Genomic DNA, 26,091 nt, shown 5'->3' on the forward strand with positions numbered 1-26,091 from the left:
CATTCCAGATATCAGGCTGAGCCAGGCACAGTGACCTATTCATGTAATCTCAGCTACGTGGAAGCCCAAGGCAGGGGATTGTCAGTTGGAGGCCTGCCTGTGCAACTTAGGCCCTGTCTCAAAAAATAACAAGGATGGCCATGTAGCTCAGTGGTAGGATTCCCCTGGGTTCGACCCCCAGTACTGCCAAGCAGAACAAAGCAAACAAAAAACAGGCATACCTAAACGTGATTTTAAATAACAAACACAGTCTAGAGCCAAGATATTGTTTCTATAAACTGATATATTTGAAGGGATAAAATGTTGGTTTGTGTATTTTTTAACTCACTGCATATATTAGGTGAAATCATAATGTGAAGGCACAAAATTCTAATAGTTAAGATGTTTTCCTTCCAGGTGGGCTTGTTGACTGCATGTTTCATAAACTCCTACTCAGTGATCTCAACAGGACACAGTGGGACACTGTGTCAACCTGTGCCTTAGTTTTTTTGCTGCTGTGACTAAATGACCCGACCAGAACAACTGTCGGGAAGAGAGAAGGTTTATTTAGGGGCTCTTAGTTTCAGAGGTCTCAATCCATGGACAGCAGACTCCACTCCTCGGGGCTCATATAGCAGAAGAGTGTGTTGGAGGAAAGTGGCTCATATGATGATCTAGAAGCAGAGACTCCACTAGCCAGATACAAAATATGTACCCCCAAACCATGCCCCCAGTTCCCACCTCCTCCAGCCATGCCCCACCACTTCAGTTACCACTGAGTTAATCCCATTAACTCAGGGATTAGTTCACTGATTGGTTTCCCCTGACAAGGAGGGAAAATGAAGCACAGTGTGGGCACACACAGTCCATGAGAAGGCAAGTACCTCTGTGCTAGGTCCCTTTCATCCCTGAAGGAAAAAGTTGCTGGGATTCCAGAACTGGTGGAGTAAATCTAGAAGGCTGGTAAATGAATCTGCCATCTCCATCCTACATTACTAAGGCTAATACCGTGTATTGCTCTTCTAAATCCTATTCCATAATGCCAAGTGAACATTTAAAAAGCCACAGCTCATAAAACATCTTGTTTACACTAAGACCCTTATTTAACCAATAACAGTACTGACAACTGACATTACCGCAAGCATTACGCATCACACATGGTTGTAACCACACAGAAAAAACTTGAATGAGAATTTATTTCTTAAATGATTAGAGCTGATATATAAACATTTATGATAATATTTAGTTACATCAACATAAAATCACAGCCATGGTTTTAATTAGCACATGCAATTCACTACAAAGGTAAAAATACATAGAGCTTCCTAAATGAAGTCAGATGAGGTGGAGCGAGACAGCATGTGAACATAAAGGATTGCACTCATAAGAAACAGGGCATGGCTAGGATATACACAGGACACATACCTAATGCTAATCACTGCATGTTGTGCTGGCAAATTGCACATTTACTTTTAGAGTATATCATTCAATATAATGCACATTAAGACTAAACAGTTTTCAAATACACACCTTTATATTGTTTCTGACACATCATTTTGTTATTCATGTAACAACACTTGAAACCTGTAGCTACCAGACAGAGCATGTGTTCAAGGGATAAAAGATTTGGAATATTTATCACCACTGGCCTTAAATGCTTTTTTATCATGATCCATCAACTATCAACAATTGGGTAATAAAATTAACCACTCTGAGGGAGTTACTGACTGCAAAGAGCCTTTAAAAATATAGGAACGAGTAACAGAAGAGCTCACCCTGAGCTGCCACCTTTTTTATCTAATGCTGTGTGCTCTAGAATATCATGCTAATGCACAGATTCAGAGAATATATGATGAAAAAAATCAATTAATTCAAAAGCTATTATACTCAGCTTTAGAAATTTTCTTCTGATTTATATCTGAATCCAATTTATTTAACAGTTGGAATAGGAACTGCTGCCAAGGACCACTCTAAAGAATTAGGCTGTAGGTTTGCTAGTATAGACTTTTTTCTTTGCAGTCTGTGATCATCCCTGATTTTAGGCTAAGCCATTTTATGGCTGCATATTTTCTAAATTTACATAAAAGTACAAAAATTTTTTAAAAAGCAATCTTACCTGGGCAATATAATCTAATGGTAATGCTTACAATAGAGCACTATTCCAATTCCTTTAAATAACATTGTTTTACATAGCTTATTGTTTTGATATTTTACTCATTTTGCCATAATAAAACTTTACTGAAACACAAGTAAACTTTACTGAAACACAAGCAAATTCAGAAATTTGCTTTTAAAACCAGCGGAGTAAAATCAAATAGGAGAATGATGTAGAATATAAGTGAATGGGGAAAGATGGCTCCTGCTTGATTTCCTTGGTTTAAACACACACCAATAGATAAATATTTCTGGGAATTCTATACGACTATTATACTTTTACATGTATGTATGGTTTTAACTAGTTAATATGGGCAAAATGACACCTTTAAAAATGATTTGATTTCTATTTCTAAAACTATTTTAAATATGAGCTTTAATAAATGTCTTATAAGTATACAAACTTCATTAACCTTTAATTTCACGATAAGAGCTAGGGTTGCAGGTGACTTCAGGTGGTAAAATCACTTTTCAAGGAATAAGGTTGAAGTTAAATGAACTAGGTAGAGAACAGGCATGATGACATATAAATAGTTTTGTGTTTTTTCCCTGACTATTCAAATGTTGGGTATGTTCCTGAGTACTCACAGATTCATTCTAAAAAAGGATAAAAAAATTAGATTTTAATAGAAAAAAAGTCTGAAGTTTTAATTTTCTAATAATTATTCAGTATTATGCCTTTATGAGAACTAAGGGTAAGATACCAAACAGACCAGTAACTGACACTTAAATTACAATAGCAGCACATATAACAGGTTATATTCTTTTTTTCTTTAATCCTAAAGGGGGCAAACTGCATTAGAAGCAGTGTATTAGTTTTGTCCACAGAGACAGTTTTCTGGTGTGCTAGCATTAAACCACACTGAAGATTTAAAGAGTAATAGATCCACTAACTTTATTAAACTAGTTTTTACATAAATAAATGGGATTTCTGTCTACCTACAATACAATGTACATGCATTAAAAGATTATTCTAAAACATGCTCTAGAAAAGTAATTTTGTATTTAAAACAAGTTTTATGATTGCTTTTCTTTTTGGGCAAAAATGCACATTACTTATTGGTGCGTCAATATTTTTCTCCTGAATGAATTTTTGCACAGTAACCATGTAACCACTTAATATGTCTAAAGTGCTCTGTGACATTCTCTCACTGTCCCATGTTCTATATGAGATTCAACATGCAAATTTACTTACATGCAGTCTTTTCTTCCATGACCCTCTATTCTCATGCCCTTGGATCATGAGTTCACATTTTATAAATGCTCCCCCAAATGAACAAACTTCACAATGTTCTTCACAACACTGCTATTTGTTATGAGGAAGGTTAGAGCTGAACATGATCACAATAACATTACTACTTAATTTGAGGAAACAAAATAAAATAGGTACAAATTTCCTAACAAATATACATAGCAAAAGACACATCTAGTCCTGATCTGGACCAGCATTTGATGACCCATCTAGAATGCTGGTGACACTGTAATCTTGTAGTGTGAATCTGGGGGTCTCTGTCCCTACTTGACCTCTCTGTGCCCTATTTTCATCTACTTATTCTATCGTTTTACTAATCTCATGTCGGTTTTGCCTAAAGTAGGAAATTAGATCTCACAATAAAGCATCTACTCTCACGAAGATCATATATGTGAAAGAGCTCAGAGAAGTATTAGGCATTATATAAATGTAAGTATACAAATGATAAAATAAAACAGGAAGCCTAATAAGGTCAATATTCTGAGTAAAAAGAATTCAACTGTAAATACATTCCAATTTTTTTTAGCTTTTTTTTTTTTTTTTTTTAATAACATCTACAAACTATTTTAAGTCTGCCTGTTTTCTGAAACTTAATAGTAGAAAAACAAACCTTTCCCCTCTGAATTCGCTTGATGGTAGTAGTTAACCACTAACAGAGCATGACAATTCTTCTTACTCAACCCCATTCTTTAACCCCTGCCTCCAGGTCACATACAGTTATTAGAGAATGACATAAATGCATTAGTGACTTCAATGCTAAACCCTGGAAGCCTGGCTTGCTTCTCCACTGAAGAACAGAATTGGAAGGGAGAGGTTTAAAATATTCCTAAATCACAATGTAGAACTAAGTTCCACTCTATCTCAGAACTGGCAGATATTAAAATACTATCCCTTGCCAGATGCATGGCACATGCCTGTGTCCCAGCTACTCAGGTGGCTGGGCAGGATCATTTGAGCTCAGAAGTTTGAGGCCAGCCCAGGCGACACAGAAAGACCTCATCTCAAAAACAAAAACTGATCCCCCTACCCATGTAAAACAAAACAAAAAAAACCTCTCAATTAGGTTTCTTTACAATAAGGTTATTTGCTAATTGATATTTACTATAATTAATATATACATTTTTAGGGTTCTGCTTTTTGTTGTGATGAATACTGCCCTCTAACTCAGTTTGCTTCAAATGCTTATTAGAAAAATTTTAACCTTGGCATACTTAAAAACAAGGCATATTCAATAAAAATACATTTTAAACTGCTGACATTGTATAAAATGCTTTGTCAACCAAATTCTGTGAAGTCTTAACAAGGGTCACTTATGTTTACACACGTATATAAAAAATGTTAACAATTTAAGCCTTAAAAATGGCAAACAACTTTTAAAATGCTTGAGACAGTTCATGATGTTTATTCCTAGCTCTTGTAAGGGCACTCTGCTCAATTTGTGAAATGGACCTTCAAAGAGGTTGTCAATTTTTTAAAAATTTAGTGAGATTGATTATACAATATTTAAAATATTTTTAATCTGCCAAGTTAAAGATCTGGAGTTCCTTTTCTCAAATAACAATTGGCAGCATCATTACCTTAACAAGGGAACTAAAGAATATTCTCTGTCCTATAAATGAACCCACCCCTACCATTTCTTTGGTGAGACTTCGAACGCTGGGCTCAGTCATGCCTTATGGACCTCTTTTTAAATTGTGATGTCAGATGAAGTAGAGGATCTAGATCTTGCTCTTCTTTTTCACATTAACCATCCCTAAACCAATTTCTTTGATGATTATTCTCACCCAAAGAAAAACTATTCGATCGCTACTCATTATGTAAATACTCTATTTTCTACATAGCAAAACACAAAGTTTAATTCCATAAAGTTCAGACAAGCTTTCTGTTTTTCTTCAGTGCAAACATTGTAAAACAGCACAAAGTCATTCAGCTATTCAGAGGATAAAGTCAGTTTCTGTAGTGCTTAAAGTAAAATCCCAGAGTTCTGGAATGAAAACAGTTCAGGTGAGATTTTTGTCCTTCAGGGCAAATACTCATCTTCAGGGAGTGAAGATAATTTTTTATCTGACGTCACAGATAAAATATTTTTAGCTTTATTTCATAGGTGAAGTTGAAGGAATTAGTCTTTCACTGAGGCATGTAGCCACCTTGTCTAACAGTCTGTGGTAAGTAACTTTTAGGCATCCCTTCATCAATTGCAGCCTCAATCCCAACTGTTTCAAATCTCTCTACTTGTCCCTCAGTCCCTGGGCCAAAAGCATCTGCTGCAGAAACTTCCTGAAACATTTTCATTTGCCCAGATCCACAGGACTGTGAATTCTGATTAGAAATCTGCTGCTGTTTAAGTCTCATAAAATCTTCCTCGTTGCCTGCTGAAACTTGCTTTGACCTTTCAAAATGTGAAATATCTGGACAGGTTTCAGGTTGATTGCAGTTTTGTTTGAAATACTGTTGCCTGGGCAAAATGCCATCACTGCTGTCTACATTATCTACCAACTGCAAATCTTCTGGCCGCTCCTCCGAATCTAACAGGGGCTGGGTGGACTCAGATCTTGAAAAGACTTGGACAGATGGAACCTGGTGTCTGTAGCCACTGTGCACCACAGTAGAATACTGGACAGTGCTCGAAGTGTTTTGTGTAGATTCATTTTCATCACTGCTAGAAATGCTTGGTCTAGAAGATGACATGCATGAAGACCCCCCAATACCACTGCTGTGTCCTTCAGTACTAATTTTTTCCTTCTTGAACAGGTCCAGTGATTTCAGATCTTCTGGAAAAGGCTTTTTATCATTTGCTTCTATTTCCACAACACTTACATCAGTGAAATTTCCATCTGAATACATTTGATCTTTTGAATTAAAATTGTGCTAGAAAAGAAAAAAAGTGGATTATTAACTATGCCACAACACTTAGTTAATATATCTCTGAAACTTCTCAATAACTTTTAGTGGGTGTGGAAGTAATGTCACTAAATGACTGTCAACTATTCAAAATGCAGATAATGTTATATAAAATGAGCTAAGAATGAGCAAGAAGTCTCTTTCCTTAGAATATCTAAATCAATACTGTTGGTGTCATGTTTTGATAGCTAATGGTCTACAAACAGTAATATTTTATGCTTAGAGAAGGCAGCCTATGATTAAAAGGACAGAAAAACTAGGAAAGAAGAAAAATCAGGCTGGGTGTGGTGGTGCATGCCTACAGTCCAGTGATCTAGGAGGCTGAGGCAAAAGAGTCTCAAGTTCGAGGGCAGCCTTAGCAACTTAGTGAGAGACTATCTTTTTTAAAAAAAAAAAAAAAAAAAAAAAAAAGGGACTGGGAAATGTATCTCAGTGGTAAAGCATCCCTGGGTTCAACCCCCAGTACCAACAAAACAAAACGACTTCAGTGAGTTAGTTTTTATAAAATGTAAAAAATATACAACACATTTTTAATTTGTTAATATAAAATCCAGGGGTTATTAGAGGATAATAAATACAAATGATTTCCCCTTTGGAACATATTTTAAGTTTGAAGAGTTTAGTGTAGGTTCCCAGAAATCATTTCATCAGTGTTAAAATAGTAGATTGGTAAACCAGATTTAAATATCAAATCCAATCCTGAATTTTGTATAACAGTTTCTCTCAGATTGGCAGTTTCAGCACTTCAAGCTTTCAGTTTGCAAGTTTAATCAAATATTTATAATGTTTATTGAACAGAATTAGGAATATCAAATATGCTATGATGTTAAACCCCAAAATGTAGTTATTATTTAAAATTTTGACTGTAAAATTCATCTATGTACTATATTATTTTCAGTTATTTTGTTATTTTTTTGTTTTTTTGGTAGTACCAGGGATTGAATCCAGGGCACTCTACCACATCACCAGTCCTTTTTGTTTTATTTTGAGACAAGGTTCAACTAAGTTGTCAAGGCTGGCCTCAAACTCATGATCCTCCTGCCTCAGTCTCCTGAGTCTGCACCTGGCTCATTTACTTTTTGATTCAGACTGAATATCTTTTGGTTGAACTCTATAAATGTATCCTAATATATCTGTGTATTACAAACAACTCAGAAGCATTTATCTTACCCTTGGAGGTGTGTGAGGTGACCACTGGGCAATATGACTCTTTGAGGGATCTGGAACATTAGGCCAGATGTGTTTTTTAATTCTGAAGAGAGAGAAAAGGCATATGTAGAACCACATGTAATGAACAATTAATATTCTCTTTCTGAATAGGTCAATTAATACTATTAAGAAGCAACTCAATTAACTAAAGAACAAAACATAACTACTTTACCCTAAAGCCAAACAAATTATTTTTCTTGTGACAAACAGAAAAATATTGTTAAAAATACATAGGGATCTTAATATATTCATAATGAAAAACTAAAACTCAATCAGTATTCAATTTAAAGTCTCTCATATCCTACAATAAAACCCCTTAAAAATTTAATTTGGCCAAAAAAAATTAAAAGCAAAAATTTCCAATTATCAATAGCCACTAATACAAATTATGATCATTTTTTTTTTTTTTTTTTTACACAAAAAGGACAAGACAATGTGGGATTGGCATGAGAACGCACACACAGTGTAATGGAACAGAACCAAGGGTTCAGAAACAGATACAAACCTTTATGTCCAGACCAATGACTTTTGGAAAAGGTGCCAAGGCAAGTGAAATAATAACAGCAAAACATTAATCATGTAAAAAAGTAAATGGTGTTATAACTAGGTATCTGTAGGATAAAAATCTACCTTGACCCTGAATTCACACCATGCACAAAAATCAACTCGGAATAAATTGCAGACACGGTAGTGAAAACTACTGAACTTCTAGAAGAAAACACAGGAGAGAATATTTGTGACACTGGGTCAGGCAGAGATTTTTTAAACATGACACAGAATGTAGAAATTAAAATGAATTTCAAAGTTTAAAACTTCTGCTTTTCTAAGGTCACAGTGAAGCAAACAAAATGGCAATGTATAGCCTGGGACAAAAATTTGCAAAAACACATTTGGCAAAAATTAGTAAGGAGAGCATGAACTCTTGCAGCTCAACATCAACAAAACAACTCAATTTAAAAATGGACAAAAAATTTCAAAAGACACATCACAAAAGAAGATATGTGACATAAGAGAAGATCCATTAATAATCATCATGGAAATGAATATTAAAACCACAATGAGTCAGTACTACACACTCTCTAAAATGAAAAACTGACAGAATCAAGTGTTAGTGATGGTATAGAACACTGCTGGTGGGAATGCAAGATGGTGTAGTCATTTTGAAAAAGTCTGGCAGTTTCTTACAAAGTTAAACATATGCTTACTATATAACCCAACCCTCCCAATCTGAGTTATTTATTCAAGATAAACGAAAATATACACCCATACAAAGTTTTGTACATGAATTTTCACAGCACTATTATCCATAATGGCCAAAGATTAGAAACAACCTAAACTTCCATAACAGATGGATAGATTTTGACATATTCATACTATTGAATACTATTCAGCCATGAAAAGGAGAAAAGTAGTAAATGCAACAACATGAATGAATCTCGAAGATATTAAGTGAAAGACATCATACACAAAGACTACAAGCTGTTTGATTCTAAGATGTGAATTTCTAGATAAGGCAAAACTACAGTTACAGAAAACAAACTGGTGGTTGCCTGAGGTCAGGGGTTGAGGGAGGAAGGCAAGTATAAAGAAATGAAGAAATTTTAGGTGATGGAAATGTTCTATATCTTGATTGTGGTGGTAGTTATTCATCTGTACACCTTTACAAGCTTTCATCAAACTATAAACAAAATGGATGAATTTTACTGTATGTAAATTATAGATCAATAATGCTAAGGGAATGCAAAAATATAAATATAGGTACTTACAGGTCTCTCTTATTGAAGCAGAACAATACTCCCAGAAGAGTTGTCAACAGGAATGCTAGGCAAACAGGCACGACTATGGCTTCTATTTCTCCTTGAGCTAAAAAAAGAAAAGGTTGTGATGAGAAATAACTGCTGACGCATACACAAAAGGGAAATAATAAAAACTCCCAACCAATTCCTGTTGAAAAGATGAAGTACTTTCCTAATTTGATTTTTCAGTCTTTTAGACTTTAAAGTGGTTTGTTTCTCTCCTCTCTCCCCTTGGTAAATTATATCCTAACCATTTCTCCTTACATAATAACCTGGCGAGGTAGTAAGCATAAAATACACGTTGGGGGGGGGGTAAAATGACTCAAAAGACAATCTACTTGGTAAGTTAGAGCTTTCAAACCTAACCATTCATTACATTTATGATCTGCTCTCAGAATCTTAGCAAAAGTTTATCTCTGAGTTCTAATATTCATCACCATATAATGGGAAAATCATATCAGAATAAATATGAACACTGGGTGGAACTGAAAAAGCTATGAAACTAAACTACAAATTTAACTTTTCTATAAGGAATAAAAATACATTGGGATAAAAATTTTAAGTTACTTTTAAAAAGATAATACACTGGATTTAGGGTTGAGAATTTTAGGAGAGATGCTCACTAGGCACACAGAATGGCAGAGAAAAGGTGGCTTTTATGTTTTCATGCTGTGGACATTTGCTCATGCCACTCTATGACATCCTCTTTTTCTTAACTGTCCACATCCTAAACTTAAGGCTCCAGCACTGCCTTCTCCATGAAAACTTTAAAGATGAAAACCCTACCATCTTTAAACCCCCACTCACTATCTACACAGCCGTTTTTAGTTATTTTTATTTTTGTCATGTTTCTTCAACTAAGTTACAAGATTCTATGGGGCAAGACCCCACACCATGTGAAGAAGCCATAATGAAAGCCATGAGGAAGTAATTGAAAAAAAGCAGATTATGCACTAATACTAGTATGTATGATCTAATTTTAGAAAAAAAAAGTTATATATAGAAAAGACAGATGTTAGATTATTTTTGAATGAGAAATTAAGAATGATTTTTCTTCCTCTATATTTTACTGTATATATTCCCTATAATGAACATTACTTTTGTAATTAGGAAAAATATTTTTCATGTTTTATTATTTTTTTTTCAATGCTTCATTTCAAGTATCATTTGCTATATATCTATTAACATGTCACCACACAGGACAAACCTTATCCTCAAAACTATACTCATTATTGGCCCTAACAGGAATGCTCAGGACCTTTTATTATCTATTTTATGTAGTCATCATTTATTTTCTCATTCAGCAATCAATGAACTAATTATGGACATGGAGATTGCTATTTATCATTCCCTTTGTTGGCATTTGGGGATGAGAGCCACAAATACAGTGCAAGAAAATAAGGTAATTTCTATAGTAATTCAAATAGTGGGAGAAGGAATGCATTTAAGCCTTCTTTTGGAAGGCTACAGGAACAACCAAAACAAGAAAAGAGGAGGACCTGCACTAGAACAATGTGCGGAAAGGTGGACTGAGTAATGAGGAGCTTGCAGTCAGAGCAAGCTGATTCTGAAAGCACAGGAGCAAGCAATGATTAGGTATAACTGATAGAACTTGACACTGGTGTCAAGGAGGGAAAAAAGGGAAACAATTTTTTTTTTGTAATTACATCTAAAATTGTTTTGGCAGAGCTGGATGCTTGTGGCATGGAACAAAGAAAGAGAAATGTATTTGAGAAGGAAAGAGAGGATAGTTTAGTCATGGACAGGGAGTATGAATAGCAGATAAAGAAATCAGCTAAGAACAGACCTCTGGGGAATAGATGACATAAAAACTGAACAGAAAAAGAAAGAGGGAAGTGCCAGAGAGGAAGAAGATTTAGGAGAGTGCTAGTAGAAAAAAGAATACAGTTAGATGAACCAGGGGAGGAGGGAGTTTCAAGGACGGAAAGGCCAACAGATCCTATAAAAGGTAAAGATGATAAAGTACACAGTGGATATGATGTCTAGGTCTTCAACGAGAACACTAGAGAGGTGTCAGAACAGCGGTGGGGTGAGAAGCCTGATTTTAGTAGGTTAAAGACTGAGTTGGAGGTACTAGTGAAGATGCCACAGGTTCAAGTAGTTTTTCAAGTAACCTGATTATAAAGGGAAGGAACAAGAGTAGAGAAGATGGAAAACTACTATAACTAATAAAGTGGGAAAAAAATGAACCCACTGAGGAGGATATGCAAGTTCTGGTGGAACTCAGAGTATAGGTGAATTCAGTCAGAAATAGTATAACACCAAAATGGTCAAATAACTGAAACCATATAAATATAAAAATCATAATTTATGAACACTTCATTTCTAATGAATCCAAAGGTACTTTTGTTTTGTTTTCTGGTGCTGGGTAAAACACATGGCCTTGGGTATCACAGAGGTATGCCCCTATCCGCTAAAGGTATAACTTTGAAACAAAATTTTAGCACAGTAAGCCCGTTTCTAGTCTGATAAATGAGGAAAAAGAAGAAAAGAAAAATCAAACCTTTAACATTTCTTACCAAACTTTGGTGTAGTAAAAGTGAATTCTGGACCGTCCTTTCCACCTTCATCTGTGTATGCTGTCATTCGGACCATGTACAAAGTGTCACTGGTCAAGGAGGACAGTGTATATTCTGTGTGGGAAGAATCCACATTCACAGCTGGAAGAAATAAACAACTTTATTCAGTAATTCAAGATCTTTGCTTTGTCCTATATTTGGCATTGTGCAAGGATTAAAAAGTAATAAAAAGGGCTGGGGAGATAGCTCAGGTGGTAGAGTGCTCGCCTTGCAAGCACAAGGCCCTGAGTTTGATCACCAGTACCGAAAAAAAAAAAAAAAAAAAAAAGTAATAAAAACATTTTCCCAGAAAACAACCTTCATAACTCTTGACATATTCTTCCTTAAGCACAACGTAATACTTTTAAAAATAAATCTATGAACAGAAGCATGACATTCTCAAGTGTCTCCTAAGAATATACACAATAAAAAGATGGATAATGCCACAAGGTGAGAAACTATTACTTACTAGCTTAAGAAAAAAAAATCTAATTCTTAGTAACTGATATAGTTTTATTACCAGTTTCATTTCCAATGATGGTTCTATAAAATATAGTGTAATTTCTGATAAATCCATTCTGAACATCAACAGGAAGTTGGTCCCACTCTAAGACAGCTTCGTTTTTCCCCACTTTTTTTGTTCGAACAGTAGGTCCTTTGGAAGGTGCTGCAACAGAATAAATGTATTTGCTAACTGAAAAGCAACAGAGTTTAGAAAATAACTAGAATTATTGGGATATAATGAGATGTATCCTTACTTAAAGATGATAAAAGGTCTTTGTTAAAACTAAACAACATTTTTCAAAGGAAGTGTGGACTTACGAGCTTGTTTAAGGTATGCTTTTGTAGATTCAGGGCTTCCTGGTCCATTAGTATATACTGGAGTAACAGTTATCAAATAACATTTGCTCTCCATTAGTTTCCCTAAAGTAAGAATAGCAGAATAAGCATTTTTTTGATAATGAAAAATTCAAAATAATTCCATTATCTATTTTTACATTATAATTTCATTACCACTTATTTTTCCTTTCTTTTAAAATGGCAGTTTTCTAAGTAAACATTATCTTTTGTGCATGGGACACAAGCTTAAGAGTAAAACTATTCATAAAAAGTCAAGGTTACTTTTATTGCCAATACAGTGTATAAAAAATATTTATATTGTTAATATAAACAATGATCATGTTTACATTCAGGATTTTTAAAACAATGACCTCAAATTATTCTAGATCTTATTTAGTTTGACAACTCATAAATCTTACCTAATTTTGAGAATTGCCTAATGAGCAAGATGCCACTAATAAGACCTATGGGAAAGCATTAAGGGTTCTGGCTTCTCAGGTGAGTCGGGGAAAAAAAGATAATTAAAAAAAAAAGTGATAATTTACCCTGCAATTTTAAAAGAAAAACTTATCTTAAATGCAGAATTTCTTTAATTAAAAAATCTCTAAAAATTATCAAAGTAATCTATTCTTTTAGCATGCAAGTTTTCCTTCTTTTAAAACAGTGTATTATCTATCCATATCAGAAAATAGTGTTTGTTATATTGAATCTTTTATCTTCAATGAGAACTTGTATTTCCCTAACTATTACTCATGAAGTTATATGTACCTTTGCCTTCTTAAGCAGATTAATTTTACCTGTTTTTGATGAGACCATATTATCAAGAAATGAGCTATTTTTAAAGTCTGCTGTGACACTGATGATTCTTTCAGGGCTGTTGAGCCTCGGAAACCCTGATGTTTCCAGAACCTACACTAGGCTTCTTAGGTTTCTATTGTTTAGTTATTTTCCAATCTGTCTTCTCCTTGGTTCCACCATTGTTTTTATTTGACAATGAAGGTTGATAAACTAGACAACTGAGTGTATTTAAACTGTACATTAAATAATAGGTGAGTAAAAGCCAAACAACCTAACTAATGAATAAAACTCAAAAATTTTATGGCAGATTCTCTCTCTGTTTAGCCTTTTGTCTGACTAATCATATTATTCACAGCTAAACTGTAATGACTGTCCCCTTCTTTATTAAAAAAGCACATACTCACTGAATGCTTTTGTTTTATCTTTATAGCTGTTACATCACTTTACAGCCACATAAGGGGTAACTTACTACACAGAATAATTCTTTTTGGAATGCTATAAAACATGTTTTGGAGTTGGGGATGTGGCTCAGTGGTAGAAGGCTTGCCCAGCATATGCCAGGCCCTGGGTCCAATTCTCAGCATGGCAAACAACAACCAAAACAACAAATCAAAAAACTCAATCAAACAAAAAACATTACTTTCTGTTCTGTGTTAGCATTTAAAATTGAAAAGTATAAGGAAACCTGCATTCTGGTTGGGCATTCCTATGTGATGGCTATAAGAAGTTTAGTAAATCATCCAGATGCTTTATGGAATTATTTTCTCATCTGAAGGATAAGGGAGTCAAGTCAGGTACAGAAAAGATACAACCAATCAGTACCCAAGACTAGATTATTTTATATTTCTCCATTACTTTACAGTTTTGTGAGTGTTCCTGTGGTGATGAAAACAATATTGCAGTATTAAAAAAATACAGTATTACCCCTTCTCTGTCCATAGCTCAGAGAGATTAAATGTGACTTGCAGGGAGTCACATATCTAGTAATTAGTAGGGTTATGATAAATTGGTTCTTTTCAATGGACTCCAATGCCTATAAACCAGAAAAGAATATACAAAAGAAAAAACTGTCTAAAGGCACTAGAAAAAGGATATCAACTTAAATGTTTCTAGTCAGGTATACCTCTTAAATAGGTGCGATGCACAGTACCATCTTCTTGCTGCCAGTCTGGAATACAGGGTGATTTATCCGACAACACACACCATTCAAGTATGTATTTCTTTACAGATTTACTTGGAGCAGTCCATTCTACCCAAAGCATGTTATCTTTGGGGAATGCTTTCAGATCCGTTACAGGGTGAGTAGCTTTAAAACAAAGTTTGATGCCGATACAATGAATGAAAATTTGTGAATTTGAAACTTCAATCTCTTATAGTCATTTCTAAATGTGATTTATCATGTTTTGTTGCACTTAACATTTATTTCCATGAATAAAAGTACTTTACTATAACTTATATGTCAAATTATTTGGAAACTTTAATTCTTGCTTTCCCCAAATTCTTCAAATGCTTTGTGTATTTAAGTTTGTAACAGCAATTTTTTCTTCTCTGAAAGCTTCCAATAAACAATATATGCATAGAAAGTTCTCAAAACCTTAAATATTTCTAAAATCAGTTAATAATCAGAAAATGCTTAAATGAGCTCAGTAGCATGCTACAAAGTTTAAATGAGTCACATAGGGATGGGAAGTTATTCCATATATTCTGAAGAAATCTGCCTTCTGACTGATTTCTGAAAATATGATCACCCCTAATACCGAGGTGATAATTTTAGACTGCTTGTGTTTTTGCAAGATCCCTATCTATACCTAACCATTTTCATCCATGAACAAGGCTCCATCTTACAGACACAAACCTTGAAAGTCATAGGCAGGGATAGTTAAAATGGATGCATCTGATTTGCCAACTATATTTCTTGCTGTTAGAGTTGCAGTATAGCGATCATTTGTGAGATTTACTGTCAATTTTGTGTCATTAACTGTGTAATTTTTTAAGTATGATTTCCATCTTGTAAGAGTCACTTCATAATCCAAGATTTTCCCATTGGCTTCAAAAGGAGGCAATGTCTGTAATAAAATATTATTTTAAAAAGTTTAATAAATCTTGAATAATTGTTTTATATTCACAAATTCTGCCATTATGTCAAACCTCTAAACATTTAATTGGAAGAAACTGGCAAATTTATTTTGCACTCAGTATTGAAGTAATACCACTACCCACTGAATGAAGAGTAAAAGCATGAAGCTCAAGTGAACAAGGGGAAGAAGCATTATTTGGTTAGCTTCTAGTTCTGCAGAGAATTCTGCATTATGGCCATGTTGGTCTATATTATTTACACTTGAGTATTTTCTTCCTATTCTTTTTACTATGATGTACTCATGTACATGTATCAATTTATTAGAATACATTTTGATTACTGCAAACATTTATTATTTTCTATGAGGCACCCTGGTGAATTCAATGAAGCACACAAAAGGGTACCTCTTGTTGAACTTTCGGAGAACTGTGCTGAAATAATCCAAGAGATATTATTTGCAATTTATGAACTTAATCTCTTTATGGTCTATATAAAGCTTTGTATTTCTGTTTGTTAAAAATATCAAATGCTTTGCTGATATTAAGACGTCAAATTTAAGTATTAAAACACACTATAACATTAAAATGTATTTATAAGAGATGAAAATAGAAACTTTTTTTTTTTTACCTTCCATATAAGTTGTACAGATCTATAGCCGTGAGAATGGGATGGATTTATCCTATACCAGAAACTTGGTGCTTTGGATGGTCCTAAAGAAAGCACAAAAACTTACAATATTTTTATCTGACCAATATGGTAAAATCCTATCCATTATTCTTACTTTGTTCTTAATATTCTTGCTCTTCAATTACATGATGTCTCTAATTCTTCACAGCATTTCCCTATCCCATCAAGATATATCTGAGTTTTTCTTCAGACAGGGTAATAGCTTGATGATTTAGATAATAATTTTACTTTATTTATTTTTTTTGAAATAGGGTTTTGCTATATTGCCCAAGCTGGCCCTAAACTCCTGGGCTCTAGTAAACCTCTTGCCTCTGCCTCCTAAGTAGCAGGGACTATAGGACAGGCCTGTGCCACTAAGCCTACCTACAGATTAAAGGAACTTTTTCTAATCTCAAAATTATAAAGATAAAAATGTGTTCTAAGTCATAACCAAAAGATGTCATTATTTATTTCTTATAATTTTATGTTCTTTATTCTGTACAGATGCTGCACTATACTCATATGTACAACCACGTTAATCTCTGTGCTGGCAGCCTTTCCTCCGGTCTTCCTGATTTGCCTATTCTCTCTTCTCTGCTTTGTCATTTAACTGCCTCTTCATGATCAACACATTACTGCTTAATTTTATTCTAAATCTTTTCTCATTCTATTGAATGCCATATCTTACAATTATATTAATTTAAAAAAATCAGTTGACACCAATAATATTTTAAAATAGGCCTAGAGTTGCTCACTGGGGAAGACACTGGGATTGATTCCGAGCATCCCCACCCCACCAAATATGTGTGTGTACATGTATATATATATATATATATATATATATATATATATATATATACACACACACACGATATAAATAAGTTGATACTATTTATTATTAAATATCAAATTGAAAAATCATACAGAAATACAAAAATACATGCCTAAAACCTCTAAGCACATAAATAGAATATAAAAAGAAACTAAATGTAACATAAGTTTATTACTTTATGTTGGAATAATTCAAAGAGATAGGAGGATGTAAGTGTCAAGTATCACCAGGCATGTGGCCCATGCCTATAATACCAGTCAGTTGGGAGGCTGAGGTAGGAGAATTGAAAGTTTGAGCCCACCCTGGGCAACTTATCAAAACCTGTCTGGAAATAAAAAAATAAAAAGGGCTGGGGATGTAGCTCAGAGGTAGAGTGCTCTCGGGTTCAATTCTTAGTACCTTTCAAAAAAAAAAAACAAACAAACCAAAAACCAAACAAACAAACTAACAAAAAAGTGTAAAGTACCAGTATAGTAGTCTCCTCTTATAGGGGATGCCGTCCAAGACTTCAGTAGATGCCTGGAACTCTGGAGAGTACTGCATTCTATATATGCTATGTTTTTCCTATACATACATACATGCATACTAATGATAGACTTTGATTTGGAAATTGGGCACAGTAAGAGATCAATAACAATAAATAATAATATGTAGTAATAACAGTTATTAAAAACTTATTAAGGGTTTATCTCTGAAATTTTCCATCCTGTACTTTTGGATTGTAGGAAACTGAACTCAAGGAAAGTGAAACAGATAAGGAGGGACCACTGTAATTAGGTTTAAAAACATTCCTATATCTGATATTTCAAAAATCTGATAAGTAGAATTGTAAGTACAGTATTTAACGGAGTAAAGTCAGGATAGGAATAAAACGTAAGCAGTGATATGCTGGTCATGAAGAAATAATGATAAATGACAAAACAGAATAGGACAAACAGGTCAGGAATCTGGGGAAAAGGCTCAGTATCAGAGGTTCAAATAAACATATACACAAGTATGGTGCAGCACACAAACAAAGTGAAGAACATGATGTTCTAAGGAAAAATTTAGGGGCCTGAAATATTTTCTAACATAAAGAGATACTAGAGGCTACATTCTTTAAGTTTAGGAAAAGCTTTGTCCAATGGTTCATGTTCTTGGCTCCAAAGATCTCTTATCTAAGATTATACACCTCACCCTAGAGAGATGTACAAGCTAACTCTAACCACACAATATTTTGCCTGCATTTTGAAGTATTTCATGAATTTCTCCAAAGAACTGTGTAACTCTAAAGGACCTAAGAATCCTAGGTTAAGAATTCCTGGTCAAGTCAAAGGATTTTTGGTTGAGGACTCTCAAATAGCAAATAGCAGGACTGCTTTCTTTCCTGGCACAAAGAGGAAATTCTCAGGGGAGAAGATTACTTTTGGGCCTTTGACATTCTCAATTCACACAATGACCTAAACCTCCAACACAGCTGGAAGTGAAGGGATACAGATAAGCACAGCTGCTGTTGCTGACAACTAAAGGGTGAAACTGCAATAGGAAAAGGTTCAAAATGAAAAATCTATATGTCACAGGATTATTGCTTGATGGTTACACAAGAGACATGGTAATGTTAGCTGCTTTGCGCAGGAAATTTACTTTAGACATTACACCCTGCTGTATTCCTCACTATACATTTTCTATTATCCATGAGCGGAATAAAGAAAATGAAAATCAACCAATTCAGATCCCAGATCATTCCATTTCCAGGGGCTTACCAAGTGCTGATAGAAAAAAAATGAATAAAAGATATAAGAGAAATATCTTTTCTCTAGTTAGGGGTATTGTGGGACCACTCTTCCTGAATAAAATGTTCTGTACTTATCAACAGTTAAGTCAAAGGTTTTTTTGATGGCATTTAAGGTACCTTTCCATGAAAGTGTAAGTATAAAATAGATATAAACTATCAATAATGTATATTAAATCTTCTATCTTGATATCCTTAAAAATGAAAGTATAAAACAATTTAGTTTGATCATAAAATAAGAAGCAATGAGATCTGTTATTAAAACCAGACATGATTCACAGAAATTCTACTAGCTTTGTATCTTCATTTATTTATTTACTTACTATCTTCATATGTGATCCCACTTGCATCTTCACTCCAATCACTCCAAAATCCCTTACCATCTTCCTTCATACAGCGAACCCTAAACACGTATTCTGTAAAAGGCTTCAGGTCTTGGACAGTGAATGAAGATCGGGTAGATGCTGTATCTTCAGGAGGAATCTGAAAATAAAGCTAATTCAGCGGCAACAACAACAAATCCCAAAAAATTAGGACTAAATTGTATACAATTCTAGAAAACAATTTAATAAGACTAACAAATTAAACTCGACCTCTGAGAGAAATAAATGCAAGTCAAAAATCAGTAAATATTCTTAGGTTTGATGAGTATGGAAACATCTGTTTATCTTCCTTTCTTCCTTCCTTCTCCCTCTTTCCTTTTTTCCTCCCTCCCACTCAGGATCTTAGTATGAAACAGATGACACATCCCACTAAGAATGAATTCGAAGAGGGTTTTGTAAAAGGACTATGAACAAGAGTATAGGGATTCCTTTAGTGCAGTTAACACTCTGGGGCTTGTAGCTATTACCATCTTTAAGGCCTGAGGGATGAGGCAAGGAACCAGAGCCTGAAAGATGAGGGTCCAATAGAGAGGGCTGCCTTGATGGGCACAATCTTAGGTGGACAGACACATCCTGCTTCAGGGAACAAGCAGGGGAAATAAACATGCTTATCTCATTTCTTTTATCCCTTCTCTCTTTTGCCAAGCCCACCCTGCCCCACCCCACCTCCCACCTCAGAAGTTGGCAAACTTTCTATAAAGGGATAGTAAATTATTTTAGACTTGAGGGCCAGAGTCTCTGTTGCAAATACTCAACTCTTCCCATTGCAGCACAAAAATAGAGACAGTATGTAACAAATGAGTGTGGCTGTGTTCCAATAAAACTTTGCAAAATCAGATGGCAGGTTGAACATTGTCTGTAAACTGTAGTGTGCCAACACCTGCTCTACCTTCATCCTAATACTCTCTTTATTTTTGTTCCTCTACTTAATTTGCTTATTATTTGTGTTTCTTTTACCTCCCATCAAAAGTGTTCTTTTCTGTCACCCTGCATCACTTCCACATTTCATTTAAAGGTTACTGTATACGACATAGTTGTATTTTTCTATCTGGATGTTTTCCTGTTTGCTCTTGTTAGAAATAAAGATCTACAATAGGGGTTAAGCAAAATATTTCACATAACCAGAAATTCAGACATTCAGAAAATGATTGAGACATTTAAGTTACAGGTTCAAGAAAGATTACTTGAATAAACAGTAACTTTTAATTTACCTGGCTCCAAGTTGAGGCATCTTTGGTCCTATATAAAATGTTATATTTCAGTCTTATCACACTGTTAATACTTGGATTGATCCATGATAATTTTAAGATACTGGACAGTTCCTCTGAGTTGCTCACTGATAAATTACGTGGTGGATTAGGCTTCACTAAAGAATAAAATAGAATCTAATGTTAATCACATTTTACTTTTACAACTTCAAAAAGAAAATGAAATATACTCTTTTTACATTTATCTTTATAATAGTCACTTATTTTTAGCACATAAACTAATTTCTCTGAAAATGTTGTGCTATATTATAAAATGGAAAGAAAAGATTTATAAAGAAACTACTTTTCCTTGTCATTTTAGTATATTATGTTTTTCAGGTTCAGATATCAAAAGCAAGTAAATATGATAAATCAAAGTGTGAAAAGAATAAAAATGGAACATGTATATTATGATTGCAATGGTATAAAATGTTAACAGAATGGAACAAATACTAGAAGATAACATTTAAAGTGAAAATCATTGTTAGTGTGGTTGGATTACGGTTCATTTTCTTTTCCCAGATTTTATTTAATATTGATGATAGAATAAAAAGAAGTGACTTTGTAAAATCACTGTTAAATAAATGCTTGTTTCTACATTAATTAAAATCTGAAAAATAACTGATACATCATTAATCTACTAAATTCTCAAATTCAGGTTTATAACTACCTTTATCTATAGGATCAAAATTAATATGATCTGATGTAATGTTCCCAAGGGCGTTCTCTGCTTCTACCCAGACTTCAATGTTGACAAAATACACAGGAGAATAGTCAACAAGGCATGAGTTTGGGGTGTCAGGTTTTGTTTTACAATCATCGAATTTCTCTGTTGCCCTAAATACAAAAATGGAAGAATTAGTCATTAAAATTAGACTTGAAAAAATTACAGTGAAAAGTTACTTGAAAAGAATTGGATGAGACTCAGATTGTTTCAGCAAAGTTTGCACTTGTTTTAGCTTGTAACTAAAATCAAGTGACTTTTCTTAAAAATTAACCTGCTTTTCTATAAAACTATATCTTAAGACAAAATTATTTCAAAGTTTTAATCAAAGAATACTGTATTTTAGAACTTTATGCTCTATTTCTTGTGACTCTTTTCCAAAAATTATCAATTTCCTTGCGATCCTTGTACAGTAGTCCTGATTCATCCACAAGGGATACATTCCAAGACCCCTCAGTATATGCCTGAAACCTCAGATAGTACCAAACCTTATATACACTATGTTTTTACCCATATATCTATGATCAAGTTTAATTTATAAATTAGGTATGGAAGAAATTTATACTTTACACTTCACTCTATAAAATAATAGTACAGAACAATTGTAACAATATACTGTAGTTATGTGAATATGGTCTCTAAAACCTTATTGTACTAACCCTTCTTGTGATGATGTGAGATGATATATTGTTTACATGATGAGATGAAGTGAGGTGAATGATATAGGCATTGTGAGAAAATAACTGAATATTACTGTTTCAGTTGATCATAGATAAGAAAACCATGATGATGTCTGCAGCAGATGATGTCAACAGTTGGGGATCCTTGATCGTTGAAGTTTTTTTTTTCCCTGAAACCTTTTGGAAGAACATCATAATTGGAAATTGTTGTCTTTTTAACTCACTGAAGTGTTGCTAGAGAGGATATAATCCTTTGGTGATCATAAAAGTGCTTTTAATGCATTCCATCTAATGATTATATTACATAATTTTGTTCTTTAATGTCTGTGCAATTCAGAATACTTTGGCAAATTTCTGGAATGTTTACTTTGCTGGTTCTGTTTCAGTTTCTTCTTCTTCATCTTCTTCCTCTGTAGAGGACTGAACAAGTTCTTCTAATTCCTCATTTAATACTTCTCAAAGGCCTCCAATATAGTATTTTACTTCTTTAGTAAGCATGTTGGCAAATCCTTCTCCATCAACTTGTCCTACTATGTAAATGATTTTCCTAACTTCCCTGAGAATCCTTTAAAATCACACACTTCACTCTATAAATTCTTATAGTGGGTATTCACATTTTCTGGATTTTTTTTTCTAATCACACTGGGTTGAACCAAGGGCACTGCACATGCGAGCCAAGTGCTCTCTACCAGTAAGCTACATCCCCAGCCTTTTTTTGGAGACAGGGCCTAAGATGCCCAGGCTTGAATTTATGATCCTCCTGTGTCAGTCTCCCAAGCAGCTGGAATTATAGGCACGCACCATCATACTTTGCTAGTTTCTAGTCTTAATTCATCCACTGCAGCTTTGACAAAAGTTATTACCTCAGCAATAGTGAATGATTTTCTGCACCGCATTATGTACAAATTATGATCTGTATTAATTGCTGATTGAATGTATTCAAACACCAGATGGCCACATGTGCCCTTGACAAGTCAATTATTTTCTGGTCAAGAGGCTGAAGCAATTAAATTGTATTTGGAGGTAAAAATATCACCTTGACCTTTTCATTTTCATAGCAAACAGATTCAAAATTGTCAGATGCACGATTATCAGTATGACTTTAACTTTCAATCCTTCCTCTTTCAAGGATTTTTCTACTTTTGGGATGAAGCACTGATAGAACCATTCCATAAACCAGATGGCTTATCACCCACACTTGGTAATTCTGGTATTAAAACATGATTGTTACTAAAACACAGGCAATTTTTTTTTTTGGTTGACAGCATGTGAGTTCATCTGCCTGAAGTGTGGCCTCATAATACCAGAGTTAATCTGTCCTCCTATATTTTATGCCCTGGTGCCTTTGTACCTTAATGAATGTAGGTTCTATTGGGCATCTTCTTTCAGATGGTATCCCTTTTCCTTAATCAACTTCAACTCTTCAACTCTGGCAACAGCTTCTTCACTGGCAGATGTAGCCTCTTCAGTATTTTTCATTTCAAATGTATTCCTGAATCCACAGAACCATCCTTTACTTATAGTAAATGTCTTGGTGTCACTTGCCTCAGGAGATCACTTGTTGAAATCTTCTCATAGGCTCAATGCATTTTGGTGTAACATGTTGCTATCAATTATAACATGTTTTCTGTTCATATCTTTCATTCACAAATAAGAATGTCTCTTAACTAGCATTTGTCATGTACTGTGACTATCACTTTTGCAGTTTGAGGCCTGATAGCCAAAGTAGCACAATTGTCTTTTTCCTGCTTCACAACTTTATAGATTCATTCTTTCTTGGATCATAGAAATCTTGGTATATGATTTTTTTCTTTCCTTGTTAATTTAAGAACTTATTTCTTTTCACTTAAAGAAAAAACACTGGATGGTTTCTCTCTGGCATATTCAAATTGCCAGCATTACTACTCTTGTATTTGGAGACCACTGCTAAGTAAAATAAATTTTACTTAATATAAGCACTGCCACATTATCAACAGTCAATCCAATAACCAAAATGGCTACTAAGTGACTACCAGGCAGGCAGCATATAACATCATGGATATGCTGCACAAAGGGATGATTTGTGTCCTGAGCAGGATGGAGAGGGATACTACATGATTTCATCAAATTATTCAGAACAACGTGCAACTTAAAATTTAGGAATTGTGTATTTCTGGAATTGTCCAATTAATATTTTCAGACTGAAACTGCAGATAAGGGGGAATTACTGTACTGTTCTTCTCCTTCCCTGAAACAGAATCTTTACTGTGCCAGCAATATCCTTCTTTAAGCAAAATATGCTTCTCCAAGCACAACACACAAAAAGGTGACCGAAGGTTAGGTATAAGAATTTGTCAAGTCAGATAATTTCTTTAAAAAAGTTTTCTTAAGTCATTGATGGACCTTTATTTTTTATATGTGGTGCTTAGAATCAAACCCAGTGCCTCATATATGCTAGGCAAGTGCTCTACCACTGAGCTACAACCCCAGCTCCTCAAGGCAGATAATTTCTTCAGTCACTTTGTAGTCCAAACCAGGCAACTATTTTCTGATTTCTGTCACCACAGAGAATTTTAAGTAATGCTATTTAGTCACATGAGTATAAATTATGTCTCCATTAGAATATTTATATACAAACATTATTTTTAAAAATAAAAGGATAAAGCAAACCAAAATCCCAAATGGATAACCTTTAGGGGAAGGAAGGAAATAATAAAGAAGAGACAAGTATAGAACCTAGACCTCTATGAATATACTTCACTTCAAAGATTTGACTTTTGGGGATAATTTATTTATTTATTTATTTTTTGTGGTGCTGGGATTGAACCCAGGGCCTTGTGCTTGCGAGGCCAGCACTCTTTCCAACTGAGCTATATCCCCAGTCCAGGATAATTTATTATTTTACATTATTATTCAGAAAAATTTCTAGCTGGACACAGTGATGCATGCCTGTAATCCTAATGATTTGGGAGGATGAGGCAGGAGGATCAGAAGTCTGAGAGCAGCCTCAGCAACTTAGCAAGGCCATGTCTCAAAATAAAATATAAAAAGGGTGGGGATGTAGCTCAGTACTAGAACACCACTGAGTTCAATCACTAGTACCACCAGAAAAAAAAAGGAAAAAAAATTATTAATTTATGTAATGAGTTTATGGTACAACCACATAGAAAGTAACTATTTCAAGTACTTCAAAATACAGTAATCTGACTACATATTTTCTTTGTGCAGGAAAAAATATTAAAATGTTCAGTAATCACACTATTGATGCTAATACTGACCCTGTTATTCTGTAGTTGTGTTTATGGTGGGATGTGGTAAATGAATAATTATATTGGTAGGTTGGGAAGTAAGAGTTTTCTGTGCAGAAGAAAGGAGATATAAATGTTGGATAGATTATGGTAGTTCATACTAAATGGAACCAGGGACACTTGGGAAATGGTTGAGTAAAAAAGCAGACCCTGGAAAATATCCTATCAGAAATCAAGAAAGACATCAAAGACTAATGAAATTGTGTCAAAGGATTCACAAGCTAATTTGCATAACTTGTCCAACTTAAGGATGGGACAGTATGGGCATCAGTAAGAATAATAACTATAATGAATTGAAATATATCAAATTTCATAATTAGGGAGGAAATCCCTCATCTACTTCTGGGGATGCTACAGAATCATTATAAGACTGGTAATAAAAATAAGATATTAACACTGTTTTGCTTCTCCTATCTGAAGAAAGTAACCTATCAATATAAGAAAGTTTTAAGTATCTCAACTAAAAAAAAAAAACAAAAAACAAAAAACAAACAAAAAAGACTGAGGCTGTAGATCGGTGGCAGTATAGTTGCCTGGCATTCCCAACATACATGAAGCTCTGGGTTCCATTCTCACTACTGTAACAAAACAAACAAAAACAAACAAAAAACTCAAACAAAACCAAAAAAAAAAAAAAAACAAACCAAATTTTTTTAAAACTTAAAAACAAATAATCATTTATGACTGGTCAGAGCTTCAGGGGAAAAACTAATGGGATGTGATAAGGTTCAATCTCAGATGCACTGTACTGAGTCATAAAAACCTTTCACAAAAGGGTGTATACTGTATTGTTACATGAATATGACAGGCAAATATAATCTCTATGGTGAAGAAATTCAGACAAGGAGTGGCCTCATGGGGTGGGGTGGTGACTGGGATTGACTGAGAAGGAGCATAACAGAACTTTCTGGGAGTG

General features: G+C 34.2%; 1 protein-coding gene across 2 annotated transcripts in view; it reads right to left on the minus strand.

The window, feature by feature from the left end:
• Window positions 1-1,157: 1,157 nt before the first annotated feature.
• Window positions 1,158-26,091, minus strand: part of Il6st (interleukin 6 cytokine family signal transducer) — a 47,559-nt gene continuing 22,625 nt past the window's right edge. Inside the window, exons 6-17 of one of the 2 annotated variants that reach the window (XM_047555342.1) lie at window positions 21,155-21,321; window positions 20,449-20,603; window positions 19,178-19,337; window positions 16,213-16,295; window positions 15,364-15,574; window positions 14,632-14,814; window positions 12,693-12,794; window positions 12,391-12,537; window positions 11,832-11,972; window positions 9,262-9,358; window positions 7,457-7,538; window positions 1,158-6,253 (exon numbers count right to left, since the gene is read on the minus strand). In XM_047555342.1, coding sequence (XP_047411298.1) covers window positions 5,513-6,253; window positions 7,457-7,538; window positions 9,262-9,358; window positions 11,832-11,972; window positions 12,391-12,537; window positions 12,693-12,794; window positions 14,632-14,814; window positions 15,364-15,574; window positions 16,213-16,295; window positions 19,178-19,337; window positions 20,449-20,603; window positions 21,155-21,321 — 2,269 coding nt within the window. In that variant the 3' untranslated portion in view covers window positions 1,158-5,512. Of the gene's footprint in view, window positions 6,254-7,456; window positions 7,539-9,261; window positions 9,359-11,831; window positions 11,973-12,390; window positions 12,538-12,692; window positions 12,795-14,631; window positions 14,815-15,363; window positions 15,575-16,212; window positions 16,307-18,796; window positions 18,832-19,177; window positions 19,338-20,448; window positions 20,604-21,154; window positions 21,322-26,091 lie in introns of those variants that run through there. The other variant, XM_047555343.1, reaches the window with a different exon arrangement.

Source organism: Sciurus carolinensis, chromosome 6 (genome assembly GCF_902686445.1).
Source record: "Sciurus carolinensis chromosome 6, mSciCar1.2, whole genome shotgun sequence".
NCBI classification, from domain to species: Eukaryota; Metazoa; Chordata; class Mammalia; order Rodentia; family Sciuridae; genus Sciurus; species Sciurus carolinensis.